Source organism: Epithele typhae, assembly GCF_022376455.1.
Source record: "Epithele typhae strain CBS 203.58 chromosome Unknown BXZ73scaffold_15, whole genome shotgun sequence".
Taxonomy (NCBI): Eukaryota; Fungi; Basidiomycota; class Agaricomycetes; order Polyporales; family Epitheliaceae; genus Epithele; species Epithele typhae.
Window position 1 is genome coordinate 362,553 of NW_025954206.1, and position 15,401 is coordinate 377,953.

Below are 15,401 nucleotides of genomic sequence, written 5' to 3' on the forward strand. Positions count from 1 at the left end.
ACCCACGAATTCCCGCGCCCCCAGCCGTATTTCACCACCCGCGAGTGCCATCAGCGTGGACTGCCCCTCTGGGAAAAGCCCAGAGAAGCCGATTCGCTGAGTCCTCGTTTGGCAGATTGTTGTGAAGCGATGTTGCGACCGTGCCGAATCGACCGTCTTTGTGTACGCCGTCGCTGTCCCGTCCACTGCCCACCCCCGTCAAGGACGTCGTGCACAATGACGGACGCGCCGCGCGTCAGCTTCCGCCGCTGTCCGTGCTCGGCTGCGCTCCTGGCTGGCCCGCCGCAGCAGCGCGGTCGCGACGCCCGAGCCGCCGGTATGAAAGGCCTCGCGTCTGCTCGCGTGCGTTTGTTTTGGGCTGCAAAGCCGTGACAACCTGACCGGCGGAGGGCGGCCTCCCCAGACTCGTGCGCGTCCCGGCCCCAACAAATGTGATGGGACATCAACACCAACATCATCCCATCAAGTGACGCTGCCGTCGGGTCGCCTCAGCCTTCAGGGTGCGCACATTCTCCGTTCGGGCGAGGGGTACACGAGCGGTGGGGGCACGCTCTCACCCCGACGCCGCAGAAAAACAAGGACGCACCAGAGACAGCACGCGGGGAGAGGTTGCTAGGGCGGCTTTGAGGAGGCGCGCGCGACTAGGACGGCCGTCGATGGCCCAAGGCGTGAGCGGCAATCGAGCGCAGGTCCTGGGATGACTTACGATAACGCGAACATTTGATCCGCCCTGCAGTGACTGACCCGCCCTGCCAGCGTGCGACGACGAGCGCAAGAAGGAGCGCCAGGGAGCGCAGCGCCCCGGCGCTCGCCCAGGCGCGCGTTGCTCGACCTCCGTCGAATTCGGACCGGGGCGGGCCCGGGGCGGAAAACGTTTAGGCTAAGTACCGACTACATCCACCGTCCTCGCGGGCACACAACCTTCGCCTGCGCAGACCCGCGAAGTCCGACGACGCTCCGGGCGTCGCGGAATGTGCTTTTCGAACGCGATAATGAAAAAATACACTCGTCCCGAAAAGGCAATGGACTACGTTCGACACCCACGCCCGTCTTCCGCCACCGACAGCCCACGCCCCTCCGCGAGGCGTCCGCACGCTCCACTCAGCGGTCGCGTTCCCAAGCACCGTCCCAGGAATGGAGTCTGTCGGCCCGTGGATCCACTGTTATCATCTCTCTCAGGACCCATCAAAGCTCGCTGATGTTGTGGGTCAACATGCCATAATAGAATTCTCCGAGAGCAACGACCGCGCCACGAGATGATGAACGCTTTCACGACCAAAACACAGTGTGATCGCTCTTTACACCAGGTGAGCCCCATAAAACCACTTTCTCAGGCCCAGCTCCCACCCCCACAACACCTTCACCTAATGAGTGCGGTTTTGCAGCGCATGGGTTTCGCCAGCCACCTGGGGGACGTAATTTGACCTCTGCGGACTGCGACAGACATTTCCAGGCCTCGGCTTGCACGGCACGAGGCCCAGCAGACAATACCTCGGGATCGTCGTAGCACCGACTTGATACGATACCACGGGTCCGGTACTATCCCTCCGGAGTCCGACAAGCGCAAAACGAGGACGCGGCTTTCGATCATCATCACGAGCGATCTGATTTTTCGACGGGGCGCGCTGCGTTCAGGTCTGGTTCGAATCTCTCCGCACGTCTGTCCGCAGGAGAGCCCGGCTCGTCAAGCTGATTTTGGCCCCGTAACCGAGCGACGCGAGCCCTCGCACGATCAGAATCGACTTCCCCGCCCCTCGCCATCGCCAACAATCAGATGAACCGGGGGTTAGAGGCCGTCGCTGACTCGCCGATCACTCAACCCCGACTCCCGACTCACGCCTCCCGACTCACGCCTCCCGACCCGCGACCCGCGAACCGGCCCCGCATCCTGGTTAGGCTCCCCTAGGCCTCCACCCACCGCGACCAGTGGCCATCCGCGTTCTCCGAATCACCGGCCAAGCGCGAGCGACGCACGCTGGCGCGGGTGCGCCTGTCAGCCCGTGACAGACCTCGTCAGACCGAGGCTGTTTCCAAGCTTCTAATGCCATCGCGTGGATCCCAACCGAGCCTCCGAGCGCAGCCTACGGCCACTACGGCTTCTCCTGCGGCACCCGACGACCCTCAACAGCCACGCCAACACATCGTGCGCCCCCAGACGACGCACCGCCCCGCAGTAGACGTGCGTAGGAAGGCGCGAAGAGCACCCCCGCGGCGATTGGGCGGCGCGACGATGACTGAGGAGTGACGGCCTGCCAGGCGCTTCGGGCTTCAACCGGCGGGCTTCGCAATATTGAAGACGCGGGAGGAGTTGAAGTGCCCGGATCCGGCGTCGCGACGCGGGGCCGCGGGCAGCTGCTGGACGTTGGCGTAATGAACGAGGCGGTGCGCGCGGTGCGAAACCTGCCAATGCGGGGGCGGGATGTGGGCATCCTGCAATCCTGCCAGTGGGGGATTCGCGTACGGCGCCTGAGGCCTGAGGCATCACCGGTCGCCGCCAAGCTCACAACGTCGGTACTAAGGACCTGCAACGAGTCCCCGCTGTAGGCACGTCGGAAGGCAGGGACGAGGGCGTGCGGCGCGTGAGCACTTGAGCCGTGTTACGCTGGGGGCATGTGGTGCAGGGACGGAAAGGCATGAGAAGGCGGATGACGATACTGTGTGTGGGATGATTCTTGGGCAGTGTGGTGACGGCACGGTGAACGTAGTCTCTGAATGGCGAGTGACGTGGGAGGGCATTCGTAGTACATTGCGACGTCGTCTGAGGTGCGCCATAGAGGCTGCAGGTGTCTGCTGTACAGCCAGGGTCACGTAAATAGATTGAAAGAAGGGCAACGAGAGAAGGCTTACCACAACCGCAATAGAGTACACCACGAGACGGAAAGTCATAGACGTGCGCTACATAGCAGGATTGCCTTGTTCTCTGTTCTTCAATTTCCCCCGTCGGTCTTGTTATTTGAGGCCAACGGCAAGGGTGCCGAGTGACATGGGGCATTGGTCAGGCTAGAGTGGATGGACCGTGGGTTCTCCACCGGTTACCCCTCACACTCGCGCTCAAACCACCCGTCCGGACGCGCGGCGGAATCTGTCAAGCGGCAATGGGACACAGAAGTGAGCCATTGATCCTCGGACATACTGAGAACAAGGTAAAGAATGCGTCTGTTCTACCCCATTCTGTGTTCCGGAGTAGCCGAAGCCGACATAACGACGACATGAACGATGTGGCAACGCGGGGGACATCACCTCATTTCCTGTCAGCACGCGCCGGCGGCGAAGCGAATTGGGACACACCTATCTCAGGCACTGTGGGCGTCGTCGTCGCCGCAGCCGCACCCGGGGCGGGATTGCAGACGCCAGAGGCCGCCATGTCGGATCTTTGACGTCGATAGGGCATTCAAGGTGAATGCCGAAGCCGGCGAACCCGGGCGACGCGGACGCCAGAGCGCAGCGGCGCCGGCGGTGGGCGGGAGGAGAGGGCGGAGCAAGTCCAATGAATGGAGTGTGGGCGACAGCGGCGGGGGGCGGATGCTTGAGGGCGTACGCACGTAGGTAACGAGTGCGGGCGCACCTGTGAGTGCTATCTCCTGACCGACGACGCACGCCGCCCATAATGCGCCGTGGTTCGTGTGGCATGTCCACCACCAGCGCGCTGTGCTCTCGCGCGGGCGTCGTGTGTGCTCTGGGCCCTGGCGGGGCGGGGCCGTGGATCAGTGAAGCGCGTGCGCGGTCCTGGGCGCTGTGGTCCTGGGCGCCGGCGGGGGGCGCTGAGTTGCGCGGCGGACGCATGAAACCTGTGGCATCGATGGCATCGGGGGCGACCTCCCACGCAGGGAGACACAATCAACAGCCCATGTACCTCGACGTGAATTTGCGCAGGGCTGCACTTCACCACGACCATGGTAGGCATGGGATAGGAGGCCGACTCTGCTCGATGTCCGAGTGGCTAACCATACCGAGACCAGTGCTCATCTGCGGATGAACCGGCCATCGCCCCCCCGGGTAGAACCTCCTCACTTGATTGCTGAATACAACATAACACGTTGATTGAGAAGAGCACAAGGGATAGCCACTGTTCCTCGTACCCATGGTCCTCGATTTCCGACTGCCTCAGCCTCTCAGTGGCCACCTGCACGCCAGCGGTACACCCGTCCTTCCGAGTCTGAGACGCATGGCGAGAATCAGAAGCGGTCCTGGAACAAAATGATGAGATGTGAATGTCGACCACGACTGTATAGACCGCACCTGTGTCACAGCAGTGGCGTGAAGCTAAGCATTTGTGGCGGCGCCATCGATCGGGCGGGACTGGAGATGCTAGCGCACACAGCACACAGCTCCCCGGGACAGGTGCGCCGGGGGCGCCGACAAACAGGTTTACCGCAGAGGAGCCGGAGGAGTGCAAGCAAAGCCTGGGGAGAGTGATGGGCGAGGGCGCGCTCGTCATGACAGTTCATTGCAGCCACCGCTGTGAACGGTGCGTCGGGCAGCAGCGCACGCACGCTGCGAGACTGAGCCTGCTGGGCGACTAAGGGACGGGATGCCGTACCGCTTCTTTCCAGGCCGCGCGGCGAGCTATTTGCTGAGAAGGGAACCACACTCCCTTCAGTGCGCCGCTCAGGACGCCGCCTGGGACCGTGCCAGGTCAGCGCCATTCTACACTGTGCTCGTCGAGCCTCTGAGCGGTGCTTGTAGGTGCGGCCAACTGCCACTCAGTGCGAGGACGGTCGGGAAAAGATGTAGCATTGGTTCCGAATCTGATCAGCTTTCACTTCCTCCGACGTACGGCGCAGTCGAACTGTTGACGCACATACCCTGCGAGCTCAATGAGTGCTGGCGCGCATGCGAGCGTGTATTGAACACAGTCCATAAACCTGTGATCCACGCACGACCGTGGAAGAAAGCACTTTAGATAACACCGCTGAATAAAAATGAACAGTGACGATCACGAACGCACCATGCAATCAAACCCAGTCCCTATTGAAGCGCTACCACGAGAGACGATGGTATTGATAGCGACTCTCCATCCTGCAAAACACTGGACTCCCCAGGCCGCACTGCACTGCGACCGCCGACTTCCCGGGGACCACAGATTGATCCTGACGCGCACCCGCCCCGCCTTGCGCAAGAGGCCTGGGAAGTCGACGCACCACCGGTTCCCAAGCCGCCTTCGCGCTCAGTTATCTTCGCGCGCTGAGCCGACCCGCGCCATGATCGCAGAGCGTCCCAGGATGTGCGCGCGCCACCCTTGCGCCCATGCGCCCAGGCAGGGCAGGCGCGAGCTCCGAGGGGACTCGCGATCCCGCGGCGGTGTGCGCTGCGGTCCCGCCGATGGGCGCTGGCCGCAAGCACGCAGCGACCCGCGGCACGACAGACACAAAAGTAGCCGTCGCCCCGCCCGCCGCAGCCGCGGTCCCCTGCGCATCCCACCCGCGTGACCTGGACGAATCGGGTGAGCTGATGCAGCACTAGTTACTGTAGGTGTCGCCTTGTCGGCGATGTGTCGTGGATGAGGACGACGGCCCGCCGCGCCGCGCGTGCCCGTGTGGTCTGCGTTCAATGCTCGATGTCGTGCCACGGTCGGGATCGACACCGCCCCGCGCGCGGGCGACGTCGGCGTCGAGGCGGGCACTAGAGCCAGTCCGTATGTCCTCGGCGCTCCAGGCGAGGCGAGGCGAGCACGACGTCGTCCTCTTGACCCGGGGCCGGGAGTGGGGCTCCCGCCTCGGGATCACGGTCGCCATAGGCCTCGACGACGTCGTGACGTCCGTATCCTGCTGCCGGCCCGAATGCGCGGGACAGACGGCACGGTTCGCCGGCGTTCATCATCTCGTCGGGACGGGCTTCTACAGCCACGAACACCAAGTAGCGCTGGAAGGGCGCGATGCGCAATGCGGATTCGATGTCGACGGCGATTGGCGCACGCGGGGCCGCAGGCGGCAGTTTGGAGCAGCGTTTCGACGTCTGTTTGGCAATAGATGTGTGATATATGTCCTGGTGCGTCGCTTGGGAGCACCACGGCCTGGAGTAGTTCGGGTGTGACATCGCGAGGGCGGTAGGCGTGGCGGGGGAATGGATGGCGGGAGATGCGCCGCCTGCAGGCTTATCCGCAGGCGACCAGAGCCACCAGGCTCGATGGCGGAGACGCTCCGGGGTTGAGTGCAAAGTCCGTCGGGGAGCCCTTCGGCGCCCAGAAGCCGGAGGAGTTGTTGGCCCTTGAGATGTGGTCGGTGATCGCAACCCGACAGCCGCCGGGTGGCCATCTCGAATCTTGTCAGCTTCTCCCGCGCTGCCAAGTTCTCATCAGCTAAAACAAGGGACGACGCCTAGGACGGGGCCTGGGATGAGGGGAAGGTCCGAGTGGTTCGATTCCATGCGGGGCGAATCGAGCGCCTATGGGCCCGAACCTTGGACGGGCTGATGAGAACATTGTTGGGAATACGTGATGGGACGTCCTTCTGGAGACATAGTGAGCTGTTGAGTGGAGACCGAGATGGTAGAAGCCATGAGAGGCGCACCCGGGCTTCGAGCTTGTGCTTCGTCTTCCGCAGGATCCTCGAGGCTCGTCTTCTCAGAGCAGTGCGTCCTGTGATCCGCATTGAGAGTTCAAATCACTACAATCGCGGCGAGCTGTGCGAGGTGTCAGCGACATCGCAACCCACGTCCGGAAATCCTCCAACCTGGAGTACCAGACGGCCTTCGTACGGCGAGTCAAATGCAGCGGCAGTGGCAGTGCGGCAGCATGACGACCAAACCCGTCTCTACTCGACAAAATGAACTCGGCAGTTGAGGCGCGCAGCATCCAGAGCACAAGAGCAAGATCGCCGATAGTATTGAGAACGAACCTTACATCGCCTGTCTACAGACTAAACACAGCACGGGGGATCAGTCCAATGACTCCGCCACCCCGTCCGTCCCAACCGGGAATCGGTGCTCGGCAGACCGGACACCTGTGAAATATCGGATCGGTCACGACAGAGCCTCGACTCGACAATAAGCACGGGGGCATACCTCGCAACCATCCGCTCGCCCGGCGGCAGTGTGTACGCTCCGCGTTGGATGGCCGTCTTCACCGCCGTGAACAGGCACTCGCCGCAGAGCACATGGCCGCATGGCGTAATCGTGGCGTTCGTCGGCGGAGAGAAGCACACCGGGCATGTGTACTCGGCGAGTGGCTCGACTTCGCTGAGCGGGACTGCTTCGGGAACCCGAGCAGGCCGCGCCTTCCCTTTGCCCTTCGAGCTAGACGAGGATGCCTCCGATGCGCCGTCGTCGTGGGCCGCAGGAGGCATGGGGCGGCGAGGGGGCGATGTTGTTTCAGGGCGACCAATGGACGGGCGGGCTTCGGCGGAGATGGCATCGCTATGCTCATGAATCGTCTGTTCGTAGTCCACAGACGGGTCCTCAGGGTGCGTGGAACTGGCGCCTGAGATGGCGTGTGGCTTGGTCGCAACCGTGTCTGGAGACTGTATACGTGTCGAAGAGCCTGCGGGTCTTACAGGGCCACTCGGTGACGTGGATCCAGAATCTGGTCGGCACTGAGAGACGATGCTAGATTCACACGGCACAAGCGCACCTGAGGCTCTCGCTTTCCCCTTTCCCTTTGCGGTCCGACCAGAGGTGCTACCTTGCGCATGCGTCTGAAACGCATCCCCTTCCTGCGAAGATCGCAGCGACGGCTCCTCCGGTTCCGCCTTCACATTTTTACGACGTCGTTTCGAAGGACCGGCTGTTATCTCGTCCAATGGATCCGGCGATGGATGTCGCTTCTGCGGAGCGGGTCCGGACGAGGGTTTGTCCGAGGGACCGGAATCTGTGGCCCGTCGTCAGCGTGGTACTTTCATAGAGGCTTAAGAGACAGGAAGAGAAGGATAGAACGAGGGAGACTAGCGCAGCAGGAGCTCCGCACTCCCACTGGAAGCGTTTCACGAATGCAACGGAACTCATGATATGTTCGAGGACCGAAGGCGTTCACCGAGGGGGAGGCCTTGCGAAGCACTGCTCTTCGGGACCAAAGACGTCATGCATCCCGCCGCTCAAAGAACTCGGACCGACCTGCGCCCGCGCAAGGGTTTTGACCGGCCTTAAAGCGCACGGCTTATCGAAAGTGAAGATACGAGATCGTAGGATCATGTCTGGGGGAATTCCCGCGTAGCGATTTATCTGCACTGGAAGCGCCCCATTTCCGCACGGCTGGCTGCGACAAAATGCATGCTCCGATGGGAGCCGCCTGCACATGTGGGAGAGCAATAAGGAAATCAAACAGGTGAGGCGACAGGCCAGCACATATGCTCCTCGCCTGTCGCGCCACGAGTGGTAGGCCATGTTCTTTCGTGCGCACAAACCGCTTGACGGTTGGAAACAAAAATTTCGGTGCATATAGGGGGCAATGCATGATACAAACCGAAAAGAAAGCTCACTCGATGTTCCTTGAGACCTCCCAGATTTGCCATCGGTCGGCGGCAGCGGTTGTTTTCTCCGCCCCGAGCGAGTGCTAGAACTACGAGTTGTCCGGTGGGAGGTCGAAGAGCGTGGCTGCCCATGCAGGTCGGGGCGCAAAGTTGAGAATGAGGACTCAGCAGCGACTGACTGCGAGCGTGAGCGCGAATGGGAGCTGGAAGACATCGAGCTTCGTCTTGATCTGGTGCTTGGGCGAGGCCGGAGAGAGCGGGATGAAACGGTCGTTGGCAGCGGAAGTGGAAGCGATGACAGAGAACTAGACGCAAGTGGTGTCGAATGCATTTGTGTGACAAAGTAGAGCCTGGAGGCAGACGCCGGACCGTATGCATACGGCCAGAGACAAGACGCGGAAACGAGCCACCGCAGGGACGCCAGTCAGACGCGCTCGCTTCCTTTCCTTGCGTCCACCGTCACTGGCTTCCGCGCCCCCTCATCTCTTTTGCCTGCGTCTCTTTGCGTCTCTCAATCTCCTCCGAGAACCAATGCCTGCTCTATCGATCCTGTCCGCCACGAAGACTACTTGAGCAACAAAGATCAACAATGCAAAAATGTTATGGGACTTCTCGCCTCCTCATCAAGCCTCATCGCCGCTCCTAATCCTGTGGAAGCCGCGCAATGATTGACGAAGAATGACCATCTGCTGGTGCCGTTTATGCGTCATAGAACTCGTCATTTTGGTGGTGGAAACACAAAGGACCTCCGGTTGAGCAATGCTTTGCATGGGCTATATGTGCGTTGTTTCTCTTTTGTACGCATACTCTCTTCTTTAGCCTTTCCACCATGAGATTGGTCGTTCAGCTCGTCTAAGGGGGAACTTTTTGTCTGTTTGATGAGGTCACGTGACGTATGAATACACTTCGACCGTCCGCTTGGGGATTTCTACGCGGCCTCGCAATGGCTACCTCGATCATCTATGCTACATTGCTTGACTTTGGCTTCTTCGGCTGACGTGTATCCCTGCAGGCCGCACAGCCTTCTCTCACCGGCATGGGCACCTTCAATTCAGCGCATAGGTTGAACACCCGTCGCGAAAACCGGGCCCCGCGCTGTGGTGCGATTCACAACCCGGAGGGATTTGGTTCCCCAGACTGTACTGAATATCGGCCCGCCGGCAGTTCAAGCTTGGGTGCGTCCGATATTCTTGATTGTTTGTCTACGTTGTCTTACATTCCTCCAGCCGATGAACTGCTACGCGTCAAGGAGCCAGGCGAAGGCTTGTCCGCCACTACGCCCCTTGTATCTTTGGACGGTTTTTACAGAGAAAGGCAACACCGGCTGCAAACATTTGATTTTTGCAGGGCGGCGCTCGACGACAACAAAACCGCCTCGCACGAGGGAGCTATCCCCGCGGAGGCACTCACCGAGATCCGCCTTGACTCTCCTGGCCCCGGTATGTGTAATCGTCTAACCTCACTCTAGACCACTGCTGATGGTTCACTTTGTTGCGGTTAGAACGTGTCGCGGCCCCGATGCCTCAATTCCACAAAGTCAGATCCCGGAGCGCCGAAGAAGCTGGGGTCTCCAACGGTAAGGGTGTTGGCACGCATTCGTCATGGCTGTTGATACTGACCACCGTTGTCAGTCCCAGTTCGTGCTATCACCAGTACCCTGGCACTTCTCAACCCTCTGCTCGGGGGTGGGCCCTCGCCAGACCATCCCCCGTTGCCGTCGACGCTGTTTGGCAGACATCTCCAGTACATGAAACATGCCCAGTATGCGCGGCGCTGTGTCTTCGCTCGCTCTCGCTCATATCCTTCTCAGCGTGCTCTCCGGACGCAACCCACCCCTGTTTCCCAGCCACTGGAAGCCCAAGGATCCTCTCTGGATCGACTCGGGGAGGCTGTCCCATAGACCCGAGGGCACTTTCGAGCGCGAGGCCGCCGCAACCCGTCTTGCGCAACTTCTCCGCATGAACATCGCGCTTATCGACCGCGCGAATTGGCAGCGCATCATTGGCGAGATCCATGTTCGGGAGGTCCGCGGGAGGTCGCCGGCGGGCCCTCGGCATGCGACCGCGCCCGCGCGGCCGGAGGAACTGCCTGTTGGGGTACAAGAAGACGACGATGGCGACCGGGAGCTGACCGAAGAAGAGATGGTGCTCGAAGTTCTGGAGCTGACCTGGTCTGGCGGGGCGCTGGGTTTCCCTCCGCCCGTCATTCCTCTCGAGATCACCAGCCCTCTGTCCACCAGAAAGAGGGATCTCTCGAGATCAGGCCTGTGAGGACGCTTTGTCAACCGTCGCCTGCGCCCAAGATCGAGTGCGCCGTTCCTCAGCTGCTCGACTGTTCCGGGTCTGCGGCGATCTAGTTGACGTTCAACAGAATGTAGGAATACCAAGTTTGGTATGATTGTTAGCTCGTGTACAAGTACCTCCTTATCAATGCGCTTCTCATAAGGCTCTGATATATTTATATATACCTGGGTAAAACGCATCGTGGGTATGTCGATCTCGACGCTTGTCTTGAGCCTCCGAAGCGCCGGTGGTGCTTGGCGCGCCCTGTCTTCACGCTTCAACTGCCACTACCACCATCCTCCGCATGCTCCTTCGCCCCCTCTTGCTCTGGAGTCTTGTCAGGACTCAATGTGAATAAGTTCGCCGAGGTCATCTTCACACGCGCCATGACTCGCACTGTGCTCAACATGGATTGCTCACGGATTTTAAACGGACTACTTCGCGCTCAACAGCATCCTCTTTCTGATACCCCTCCTGAACGGCCTTCCAGCCTTTAACATGGCACCGCGGAAAGCCGGAGACTTACAGCCCGACTTCGAACGGATTATACCTGCGTGAGCACTTGTCCTGTCTGTTTCGGCATACATGATTGACTTCTATCGCAGCAACGAGTTCGGAGCCATCGAGCAGGTGCCCGTACTGTCTACCTTTGCTGGCTGGTAAATATCCAGCGCGACCACGGTGCCCACCGGCTATATGCACTCATTCCCTCTTGTATGTAGGTCATGCTTGAATCGCGCAGAGGTCCATAATCAGACAAGAGCCGGGATCGCGGGAACCAAGTCGAAGGGCTGCACGAGCATCGTGATGTCGGGAGGACGACCTGGACGGGGGCGACCACTTGTGAGTCCCTGCATCCCTTCACCCTCGCCCCCGTTCAACCTGTTGCTGTCGATCCAGGACGTACGCCGGCGCAGGAGGGCGCACCGCCGAGAATGGTCAAGATATACTCCATACTCGGGACCAGAGCTGGGAGGATAGATCAAATGCGGCTTTAAAGGTGTGTCCAAGACTTATATACGTCCTTCCCCAACAACGATGCATACCGCGTGTAGAAGTCGGTGGAGACGAAGAAACCCGTCCGTGTCATCCGAGGCTTCAAGTCCAACTCCAAGTACGCGCCTGCCGCCGGGTATCGTTACGATGGTCTATACACCGTCGAGCAGGTGCGTCCGCTCTTCTCTCTCGTTACGCCCCCTTCCTCAAGATCTCATACACAGGCATGGATGGAACCCGGTCGAAGCGGCTTCCAGGTGTGCCGGTACACGCTTGTGGTATGTTCTTCACTGTCCTAGTGCCTCTCGCGTGTGGCTCAAGCCCAGTCCCCCGTCCACCAGCGCCTTCCCGACCAGCCTCCTATCCCGCGTCGCGGCGAGGGTCCATTCCCGTTTGATCATTCCCGCTGGCCAACGCCGATCAAATTCCCGTGGATCAACATCGCCACCGGCGAGTCTTCGCGCGACCTCCCACGACCTCCTCCAAGCCCTACACTCAACACTCCCTCACGGCCGAAGCCCCGCGGCTCGCGAACCCGAGTCAACCTCAACGTCGACCCCAACTCACAGTCCGTCAGCGGGAACGCCGCGGGCCCGTCAAGGCGTGTCCACGCGAGGCCTTCGAGACGCGTGCGTGCGGACCCCCAGCGAGGGCGTCCTGCTACGCCAACGGTTGCGCGGCCGACTACGAACCAGGTGAACCGCCTTAGCCGGCAGGCGGAAACTCCGCAGGTGGGATCACCTACGCGCCGAACGTAAATGTGCAGGTGTTGTTGGCAGAGATGAAGGGACAGAGCGGACGGGGATAGGTGGAAAGGATGCGTGTTGGACTGTTGTATGGATATCATGGGTGCGTCAACTGCTGTTGTTATTGGAATTTGTATCGACATGGATTGTACTCGGCAGGAACGTGTATGTACCGCTATGTACCACTATGCGCAAGGTTATACCACCCTCGACCGCGATCGTCTACGTTATGAACTAGTGCTTGTACCACTCCATCACCGAGCTCGGTCTTTTGCACGTATATTGAGCGGCTGCCAGGACCTAATAGAGGTGGCCGCGCGGAACCTTCTGTTTGGCTTCTACAAATTCCACTGGATCGAAGAGGTCATATGGAGTTGACATACTGCTCCCGCCCCATAACTGTGAGTGATCTCCGACCTCACAGGATCGTTGAACATAGCACATCTTCCATTCCCCAGTCAATTCTGAAAGCCTGGGTCCGGAGCATCCTCGGATCTTACCTCCACCCGTCACGAGACGTCCCCTATCTGCAGGTATGTCAAGGCTCGATGATGTCCTCCGTCCACAGTTCAACGTTCGACGTTCAACGTTCAACGTTCAACCCGACCTTTAGTCCATCCCCATGGGCACACTCGTCGTAGCTGCCCTCGCTGTTCTTTCTGCTGCAATTTTCCTGTTGGCGAAGCGCAGGGGGCGTTCCGCGACGCTGCCGCTTCCACCAGGACCCCGTCCTCTGCCTTTCATAGGAAATGCATTGGACATGCCCACCGGGGACATTCCTGGCGGGCTACACGCCTTATGTGAACAGTACGGTGAGCCTACCTTCCTCCGAGTAGTAAGTGGCTCTCCTGACGAAGGCACAGGAGACATCGTCTACCTCAACGTGCTCGGCCAACACATGGTCGTCCTGGGCACGCACGAAGCCGCGGTCGACCTCCTCGAAAAGCGCTCCGCCAACTACTCCGACCGCCCTTTGTCACCGATGACCGAGATGTGAGTTTCCCCCCCTTTTATGGGCCGACGGCGCTCATCGTCCACGGTCTTATGACGCCGAATTGAAATGCGCATCACAGCTCCGGCTTCTCGTGGGGACTCACCTCCCTCCCGTACGGGCCGTGGTGGCGGCGCTACCGGCGAGCGATGCACCAGCACTTCAACCTGAACGCCGTTGAGAGGTACGCCGGGTGGCAGGAGGTCGAGGCGCACCGTCTCGTGCGGCGTCTCATCGACTCCCCCGAGCACTTTGTGTCCCACATCCGCCAGTACGTCATCTCAGGTCCCAAGTGCGAGGATCGGAGTGCTGAACAACCTTAAACTACAGCTTCTTTGGATCGATGGTTCTGCGCGTCACGCACGGGCTTGAGGTGGACGAAGAAGAGGAAGACTTTCTCAAGGTGGCAGACGAGGCGCTCGAGGTCTTCGCGGTCGTGCTGGAGCCGGGAAGGTATCTGGTGGAGGTGCTCCCGGCGCTCGCGTATCTCCCGTCATGGATGCCCGGGGCGGGGTTCAAGCGTCATGCCGCGTCGTGGAGGAGGAGTGCGCGGAGGTTGTTCGAAGTTCCGTGGAACGCAGCGATGGACGCGATAGTACGCATCTCTGCTCGTCCACCCAGCGCGCTCGCGAAGCTGACTGAACCGGGTTGCAGAACAGAGGTACCGCACTCCCATCTATGGCAGCGCACATCATGGAGCGCGCAAAGTCATTGCCCGCCGAGGAAGCTGTTCAGGAAGAGGAGGTAGGAAAGTATGCAACAGCGTCGGCCTATGGTGGTGGCGCCGATACCGTAAGCTCCCACTCTCTTGCTGGGTATAGGCAGGTGCTGACTTCTGTCGGGAATCAAGACCCTGTCTACTGTCCAGACTTTCTTCGTGGCCATGCTTCTCTACCCGGAAATCCAGAAGAAGGCGCAGGAAGAACTCATGAGAGTGGTTGGCCCGAACCGCCTCCCTGAGAAGAAAGACCTCGCCGATCTCCCGTACACCCAAGCGCTCGCCAAGGAGTGCCTCAGATGGCGCACCGTCGCCCCGCTCGCCGTTCCGCACCGCTCGTTGGAGGACGACGAGTACAAGGGGTATTTGATCCCGAAGGGCACTACCATACTCGCGAATATCTGGTGTGTCATGATCTTCAACCGCAAAACAGACTTAGCTGAAGGTTTCCTGCACCTAGGGCGTTCTCCCACGACGAGAGGTACTTTTCTGACCCCGATGTCTTCAAGCCAGAGCGGCATCTCAGAGACGGTCATCTGGACCCAGACGTGATGGATCCTGCGACGATCGTGTTTGGCTACGGACGACGGTCTGTGGCCTTTTCCTGGAATTAAATTGCGAGCATGCCCTGACCTGACAACCTTCCCGGACAGCGTCTGTCCTGGGCAGCATTTCGCGCAGACCTCCCTACTCATCGCCATTGCGACCGTGCTTCATACACTAGACATTACGCCCCCCGATGGACCTGACGGAATGCCAATCTTACCATCGGGGAAGATGACCCGCGGACTCCTTTCGTACGCATTCTCGTTATCTCGTACGTATGACGCATGCTGACGGCACTCTAGGTACCCAGAGCCGTTCCAGTGCAAGTTCGCATCGCGCTCCACCGAACGCGAAGCGCTTCTCCGGGCAGGCTGTGAGGGGTTTGAGATGGGCTCCTTAAGCGCGAATCTCTCTTCGTCGTGAACAAGGATCCCAGCCTCAAGTGCTATAAGCGTTCACGGTGATGGCGATGGATGAACAACACGCGTGAAGCTGTTGGTCGTCCTCTATGGGGATAGATGATCCTGGTGGGAGGCGGAAGGGGGAGTGGAGGGTTTGTTGAGCCTTTTATTTCGGCTTGTGATTGGCGGTGCTCGTACTGGGTTCCATTCGTTGTTTGCGTTGCTTAGTGGGGAATCGACTGCACCGGAAGGTCCAGAGCCTAGGCCGAATTTAACGCCCGTCCGCGTTCAACATATATGCGCCTTAAACTTTGTATAT

At 60.0% G+C, this 15,401-nt stretch overlaps 3 protein-coding genes across 3 annotated transcripts; 2 read left to right on the forward strand and 1 right to left on the reverse strand.

Annotated features, from left to right (window-relative positions):
• Positions 1–6,850: 6,850 nt before the first annotated feature.
• BXZ73DRAFT_44681 (uncharacterized protein) lies at positions 6,851–7,283 on the reverse strand (the record flags this gene model as incomplete). The annotated part of the gene is made up of 2 exons (XM_048019379.1): positions 6,851–6,941; positions 7,003–7,283. The coding sequence occupies 2 exons, from the start codon at positions 7,281–7,283 to the stop codon at positions 6,851–6,853; spliced, it is 372 nt and encodes a 123-aa protein (XP_047879304.1).
• Positions 7,284–9,631: 2,348 nt separating this feature from the next.
• On the forward strand, positions 9,632–10,672 carry BXZ73DRAFT_100075 (uncharacterized protein; the record flags this gene model as incomplete). Its single annotated transcript, XM_048014461.1, has 5 exons — positions 9,632–9,687; positions 9,750–9,841; positions 9,904–9,978; positions 10,034–10,163; positions 10,213–10,672. The coding sequence occupies 5 exons, from the start codon at positions 9,632–9,634 to the stop codon at positions 10,670–10,672; spliced, it is 813 nt and encodes a 270-aa protein (XP_047879305.1).
• A 2,376-nt stretch (positions 10,673–13,048) lies between these two features.
• BXZ73DRAFT_44838 (CyP450 monooxygenase) lies at positions 13,049–15,104 on the forward strand (the record flags this gene model as incomplete). The annotated part of the gene is made up of 9 exons (XM_048019407.1): positions 13,049–13,238; positions 13,290–13,419; positions 13,500–13,688; positions 13,748–14,012; positions 14,072–14,209; positions 14,268–14,539; positions 14,596–14,724; positions 14,789–14,932; positions 14,984–15,104. The coding sequence occupies 9 exons, from the start codon at positions 13,049–13,051 to the stop codon at positions 15,102–15,104; spliced, it is 1,578 nt and encodes a 525-aa protein (XP_047879306.1).
• Between the last annotated feature and the right edge of the window lie 297 nt (positions 15,105–15,401).